This window comes from Galeopterus variegatus, unplaced genomic scaffold (assembly GCF_000696425.1).
Source record: "Galeopterus variegatus unplaced genomic scaffold, G_variegatus-3.0.2 Scaffold4713, whole genome shotgun sequence".
Lineage (NCBI taxonomy): Eukaryota > Metazoa > Chordata > Mammalia > Dermoptera > Cynocephalidae > Galeopterus > Galeopterus variegatus.
In genome coordinates, this window is record NW_007730824.1 from 97,880 (window position 1) to 104,362 (window position 6,483).

At 52.7% G+C, this 6,483-nt stretch overlaps 3 protein-coding genes across 7 annotated transcripts in view; 2 read left to right on the forward strand and 1 right to left on the reverse strand.

Moving 5' to 3' along the window:
- Positions 1 to 206, forward strand: part of AGPAT1 (1-acylglycerol-3-phosphate O-acyltransferase 1) — an 18,739-nt gene extending 18,533 nt beyond the window's left edge. For 2 of the 4 annotated variants that reach the window (XM_008588195.1, XM_008588196.1), the window contains exon 8: positions 176 to 195. The gene's annotated coding sequence lies outside the window, so the exon portion shown is untranslated. Of the gene's footprint in view, positions 1 to 152 lie in introns of all 4 variants that reach the window. The other 2 variants (XM_008588194.1, XM_008588193.1) reach the window with 2 other exon arrangements.
- PPT2 (palmitoyl-protein thioesterase 2) overlaps positions 1 to 4,268 on the reverse strand; it is a 12,190-nt gene extending 7,922 nt beyond the window's left edge. Inside the window, exons 1-7 of one of the 2 annotated variants that reach the window (XM_008588186.1) lie at positions 4,176 to 4,268; positions 3,652 to 3,864; positions 3,247 to 3,400; positions 2,709 to 2,804; positions 2,512 to 2,619; positions 1,022 to 1,105; positions 818 to 902 (exon numbers count right to left, since the gene is read on the reverse strand). In XM_008588186.1, coding sequence (XP_008586408.1) covers positions 818 to 902; positions 1,022 to 1,105; positions 2,512 to 2,619; positions 2,709 to 2,804; positions 3,247 to 3,400; positions 3,652 to 3,834 — 710 coding nt within the window. In that variant the 5' untranslated portion in view covers positions 3,835 to 3,864; positions 4,176 to 4,268. The remainder of the gene's footprint in view (positions 1 to 817; positions 903 to 1,021; positions 1,106 to 2,511; positions 2,620 to 2,708; positions 2,805 to 3,246; positions 3,401 to 3,651; positions 3,865 to 4,175) is intronic. The other variant, XM_008588187.1, reaches the window with a different exon arrangement.
- Positions 3,857 to 6,483, forward strand: part of PRRT1 (proline-rich transmembrane protein 1) — a 7,042-nt gene continuing 4,415 nt past the window's right edge. The window contains exons 1-2 of the mRNA XM_008588205.1: positions 3,857 to 3,866; positions 4,532 to 4,659. Of these exons, the coding sequence (XP_008586427.1) occupies positions 3,857 to 3,866; positions 4,532 to 4,659 (138 nt within the window). The remainder of the gene's footprint in view (positions 3,867 to 4,531; positions 4,660 to 6,483) is intronic.

Here is a 6,483-nt window from a genome sequence, read left to right on the forward strand (position 1 = left end):
GATGGCAAACTGGCATGTGTCTTACCAGAGGGCTGAGAACTTCCCCTATTGGTACCAATAACCCTTCTGTCTTTTCACCCATAGTGTTGTGGCTGCAGGAACTGCACCAGAGTCACGTGATCGGTGTGTTGGCCTACTGAATGTGCGTTGAACTTCCCATCAGTATGACTACAAGATTCCCATGGAAAATCACACCAATGATGACTACCAACCAGACATATGCAGCTAATAGTTAAAAGGACAGAACTACAAGCCTTAAGGCATTGAACAGACAACAGGTTATATAAATGTAATGGTCATTTATCCTTGCTAAGGGAACATCGTGGAATAGATTGTATGGCGAGGGACCCTGAAGGGGTGGATTGTTGGGAAAATAGAATAGCTTGGTCAGGCCCCCTCACCTCAGGTCTGGTTGGGTGTGGTGCAGCACATTCTTTGTAAACAAATTGTGTGTGTGGAGCAGCAGTTCAGGGCCGGCAGAGAGCTCACGTCTAAAAAGAGCATGTTTACTTTACTGGCAGCTGCTCAGTTTTTCTTTGGACTTTGCTGGTAGCAGTTGAGTTTCTGAGTTTCTCTTTGGACTGCCTAGCTCCTAGACATACGTGTGTGCGTGCGCAGAAATAAAGACTAATCTTTCTTCAACCAAGGCTCCAAGGACCTTTCTTCCAGTTATCTAGGTCGTAGACCTGCATATGAAGGGATTGTGACCCAGTCTGGCCAATGGGCTTGAGGGGTCTGTGAGCTCCAGACCCAGCCATAGCTCTATGGGGGAAGGGGATGTTTTTAGCCAATCTCAGGCCACACAGTCCCTTATTACCTGGACTGCCAAGGAGTAATAACACCATCATCAGGGCCTCCAATCAGCACCAGGCGGCCCACACGAAGAAAATTCTTCCGCCAAGCTACAGGGTGGGAAGAAGAGAGCTTGAGTCAGCTGCTTAAGTCAGGCCAGGTTGCAGAGAGGAACACAGGGGGTCAGGGAAGCAGAAAAGGGGACCCAGGTTGGAACCTGGCATCTTACCAGTGGCATTGGGATGGTCTCTTTCCCCATTAATCAGAGCCAGGAAGCTGCTGGCATTGAGGTACAAGTCATCATGATGGGGGTCTGGGTACAAACATCAGTTAGAAAGATAGAGAAGCAGGGAGGAGAGGCAAGACCAGAGGTTGGAAGACCTATCAGGAGGCTACAGTAATAGTCAAGGTAGATAGCAATATAATAGCAATAGCAGGGAAGAACCTCGATCCGCTGTTTTTTTAATATTTTAATTGACTTTTTTGCTTTTCTAAAGAAGCAAAGTGGGAAATGTGCTAGGAGCTCTCCTGTCAACACACAAGTGTTGGTTCCTGGAGTAGGGACCCACCCTGCCTATGGGCTCTTTGTAATTCCAAGTCAGGAAACTTTTCCATAAATTAGTCTATTGAAATTCAGAGGCAGGGCTGGCAGGTTATCTCAGTTGGTTAGTGTGGTGTTATTACCAAGATCAAGGGTTCTGATACCCAAACTGGCCACCCACCAAAAAAAGAAAAAGGGGGCCGGCCCGTGGCTCACTCGGGAGAGTGTGGTGCTGATAACACCAAGGCCTCGGGTTCGGATCCCATATAGGGATGGCCGGTTTGCTCGCTGGGTTAGCGTGGTGCTGACAACACCAAGTCAAGGGTTAAGATCCCCTTACCGGTCATCTTTAAAAAAGAAAAAAGAAAAAGGAATTCAGAGGGGGTCAGAATGATCGACCCATCCTTTAATGCTGAAAATAAATGTCTCAGCCAAAAAAACCAAAAAGCAAACCAAGGTCCAGGGTTGATCCCTGTAGTGACCAGCTGCCTAAAGGAATAATAATAATAATAATAATAATTGTAAACATGACAGCAAACACTTTTATCTAGCACCTACTATGAGCCAAGTATTGTTCAAAGTAGTGCCTTACATTCATTAATTTATTTAATCCTCGCAACCACCCTGTGAGGTATATGCTATGTTGTTATTTTACAGATAAGAAAACTGAGTCAAAGAAAGGTTAAGTAACTTGCCCAAAGTCACCCAGCACCACCAGGCCTCAAACTCTAGCCCCAGCATCCACAACCTTAAACACTACGCTAGGGGTTGGCAAACTACAACCAATGGACCAAATCCAGCCTGCCACTTGTTTTTGCAAACAAAGTTTTACTGGAACACAGAAACATTCATTTACATATGGTCTATGACTGCCTTCACACTACAACAGCAGAACTGAGTAGTTATGACAGAGACTATATGGCCTACAAAGCCAAAAATACTTATTATCTGGCCCTTTACAGAAAAGATTTGCCAACCCCCGTATCAGACTATACTCTCTTAGGCAACAGGGTACTACACACAAAGTACTTTAAACCTGTTTAAATAGTAAGTGCTCAATAAACATGTTATCATTATTGTCATCATTGCTGTTGGTTATGGTAGAGGTGGAAAACAGCAAGCCCTACCCTCCACAGTACCCTCTCCACAGAGGCCCCAGTTCAACATCCCCCACTCACCGTGCCAGTAGTTGCAGATGGAGAATTCCTGGCCCCAGGGGCTATAGCAGATCCGATACAGGTTAGACCTCATGGAGGTGGGAAACAGCCACTTCAAATAGTCTGTGTCTGGCAAAAGAACGGCAGTGCCAAGTGGCCACAAACCTCTGTGCCCCCAAAACTCAGGGCCTTCTATGGAGCCCAGAGTGCCCACTCACCTCCATACTGTCCCATCTGTGGAGAGGAGAGGGAAATGAAAGAATCCACATTGTGATCATCCATGACAGAGAGCAGTGCCCGGCACACGAGACCCCCTGTAGGCAAAACACCACATTGGGCAGGGCCTTAAGGACAGCCAGGCCAACAGCCCCCCACCACACTGTACATAAAAGATACTGAGGCTTAGAGAAGGCAGGCACACCCTGTGCCAAAAGTCACACATTATACATAATGTAAGTGACAAAGCAAGAATTAGATTCTGGGCCTCATGACTCTTAACTCCAGGATGCTTTTAACTGCCCCATTAGCCCATAAGTCAAAGAACCATGGGGGAAAGAAGGGACAACAGTGCAGGGAGCCCCCCCCACATTCAAGACCCAGAGAAAAGACCCAGGTGCTGAAGGAAGTCAGAAGGAAGGGCTCAGGTATCAGAGCTTCAGCTGGAGCAATGTGGTTCAGAAAAGGGGACACTAGGGAGCATCTCTCAGGTAAGGATCAAGCCTCAGGGCTTAGGAGTTGGGGAGGGGAGTCACCTACCCTGCGAGTAGCAGACGAGATGTACCCCTTGCGGGGCCTTTGCCATGATGGGGACCACAGCCTCTCGGAACCCTTGCACCTGTTCCCACAGGGGCCGTAAACTCTCTCTCCCATCGAAGAGATCGAGCACTGTCACCACAGTCCCGGGGTGTGTCTGTGGGAAGGGGGCAATGCAGCCACCAGGGATGGGCTATAAAGCCCGCACACACCACCCCCTGACCAGCGTCCACATGCCTATCGTGCCCTGCTAGAATCAGGGATCCCTTCCCCCAACTTTCCCCATGCCAGCACCAGCTCCCTGAGGAGCTGGGCAGGCCCAGAGGGGTGGCATTAAGTTCCTCGATCTCCCTCCCCAGCCACTGTAAACAACTCCAATGCCCTCCACCCGGGTGTCCCCTGCCAGACCTCGTTGATGTATTCCAGCAGGTGGCGGAAGCTGTACGAACTGTCGAAGAGCCCGTGCACCACGATGACCGGCTTGTAGGAAGAGCGGTGCGGCGCGGGGACCGCGGGCAGCAGCAGCGGCAGGAACGGTAGCAGGAGCAGGACCCACACCGAGGGGAGCCGCTGCCCCCAGAGCCTCAGCATGCTCCCGCCTGAGAAGCGGGCGATGAGGGCCTGTGAGAGAGATGACACCCCTTCCCCTCGGAACAGACGCCCGGCATCAAGCCTCCTCCTCCCGCATCATGTCCTTGTCACAAAATAGCCTACTTTCAACTTACTCCAGTCCTCTCCCAACAAACACACCCCCCTCCCACGTTGACGCACCAACGCGCAACCTAAGTCCCGCCCCAAACTCAGAGCTCCGGGACTTGGTCTCTAGGCCCAGGATCTTCCGAAAGCATCAATCACCCCAGCCAGGCACAACCCAGAGTTTTGCAAGACCCCTGAGCAGCAGCCCAGGCCCCCTGGAGAGTGCAAGCTCCCACCTGGCCTGGGTCCGTAGGCCTCCTCCACCCGCTGTTTACTTCTCCCAAGTCTGGAACCCAAGGGGGAGGGGAAGGGTGTAAAAGAGCGCGCCGGGGAAGGACGGATCGCGAGGGGCGGGAGGAGGGCTGCTCGGGGTCGCGGAAAGCCGTCACGTCCGGGGCTTTCCCTAGCAACGGTGCGAGCGTCCCCCGCAACGCAGGCCTGAGACCGGAGGGGCAACGGAACATTCCATTGCGCCCCAGGAGATGGGGAGGGAATAGGCGGAGCGATCCATTTAGGCCGGTGGGGGAGAGAGAGAGGGAGCAAACATACCTGGGGATTGAAAGAAGGCCTCTCCCGGTCCCCCTGCTCCCAGCGACCCTAGGCTCCGATTTCCCCGCCTTCAACCGCCCCTCTTCCCAGTGGAGGCGTGAGGCTCCGAAGCAGAACAAGAAGTTCTCCGTCTCCAAGGGGCGGGGGAGGGGGGGAATAGACTGGGGAAAGGTAGTCCCCATTTTGTGGTTCGCGGGGTTGGCCTGGTAGGCTGGAGCGAGCCCGGGCGTAACCATCAAACCCAGCCCGCCCGCCTTCCCCAGGCCGGCACCTTACAACTCTTCATTCTGAAGTGCGTGTAGTGCCCTTGTCTGCAGAGACGCGGAGAGTCCTTGAGGCCCCTCGAGTGAAGAGCAGCCTGGCCCAGTTTCTCCTGCCCTACTCTGCTCCCCTCCCCATAAATGACCCACCCCACAAGGGGCGGAGGGCCTCTGGGGCTGTGCTGATTCCTGCCCGCGTCATTCTAACCAATCTCATCCTGAGCGACCCCCAAAATCCGACCCTCAGAGCTCCTGTCCCAGACCTTCCACCCCATCCAGACTCCGGAAGTCCAGGTGCCCGCACCTCTGCGCCTGTGACCCCTACTCGATACCCTGGGGCCCAGTTAGGGATTTTACTTGTTAGGACTTTTAGCATTTAAAGACGTTTCCCTTGAGAAAAGGATCTATCAGCGTGAGACCCTCCCTCTGTTCACAAGGTCTTTGCTCAGTCTAAACTCATCTCTCTCACTGAAATCAATTAATTCGCGCTCGGAATTGTGTAGAGTGAGGATGGAGTAGGAGTAAGGGGTTAGGGGTTCTCGAGAACGCCTGAGAAACCAGCATGACCAGTATGAGGTCGTGATCTAAATTTTTGGGGCCTGAGACTGGTTCAAGCGAGGGCCTCCGAAGTCTCCGCTCGGACACGGACAGGGAGAAACAGCCCCAAGACAGACTGCCTCAGGCGAGGTCTGGGAAGTACTAGTCTAAAGATGGGGAGGAGGAAGGGGAGTGGAGGGCGGATATAACAACGATCCTCTGGCTGTGTTTTTGCAATACGCCCAAGTGGTGTAAATCTCGGTGCGCCGCCTATCTCACCCCCCTCCCCACCCACGCGCTCCCAAGATGCAGTTAGCAAATAAAAAGATGGCAATAACGCTGGCCTCGGCCGACGCAGGAGGTGGAGCTGCGTCTTGGCGGGGGTGGTGGTCGGAGTAGGGGGATTTAGGGAATGAGTCTGAACACTGACTGGCCCAGGAACTCTAAGCAACCCAACAAGCAAAGGGGAGAAGGGGAACAAGCACACATTCCCAAACCGAGATGCCAGAAATGAGCAGTTAAGTCATCTCCTCCTTCTCCCAAAGCGCTTCAGTTCCTTAACCGTTGAGGAAGAAGGTATCTATGCATCTTCCCAAACTCTCTCTGTTCCTCTTCCCCCTGCATTATAAATTCCCTGAATTATAAGGCTCAGCTACCCCTGAATTATAAATCTGAGCCTCCCACTTTACTGCCAAGGTGGCTGATCCACCGTACCCTGGAAACTTTTCAGACCATCGCAATTCTCAACTCTGCACAATTCTCTCTGACACAGTAATCTCTTCTGAAGAGGAGGAACGAGGGCTAAGAATCTGGGAGAAGATCTTGGCAGCTTGCAGGGAGCTCTGAGCGAAGCTGAGGAGGGGAAGACCGGCCTGGGTGAACCCGTCTGGAGAGAACTGGGGTACTGAGTCCACAGAGAACCTGCTCTATTCCTCCCACAGTATAATCACTACAGCGAGTCTACAGAGTTCTCTCTCCCTCCTTCTTTCCCTTAGTCCCAACCCCCTCGCCTGGTCTTGCCTCCTTGTTTCCATGACAACTCCAAGGGAGCCCAAACTAGGGGCTTGAATGCCGGGGTGAGAGGAGGAAGGAGGTGGTCCGAGAGCGGAAAGAGACCTAGTGGGGGGACGTCTGAAGCGTTCCCCCTCCCTCACCTCGGTCCCTTTAAGCTCCCCCCCCCACCCCCCGCTCTCCCTCC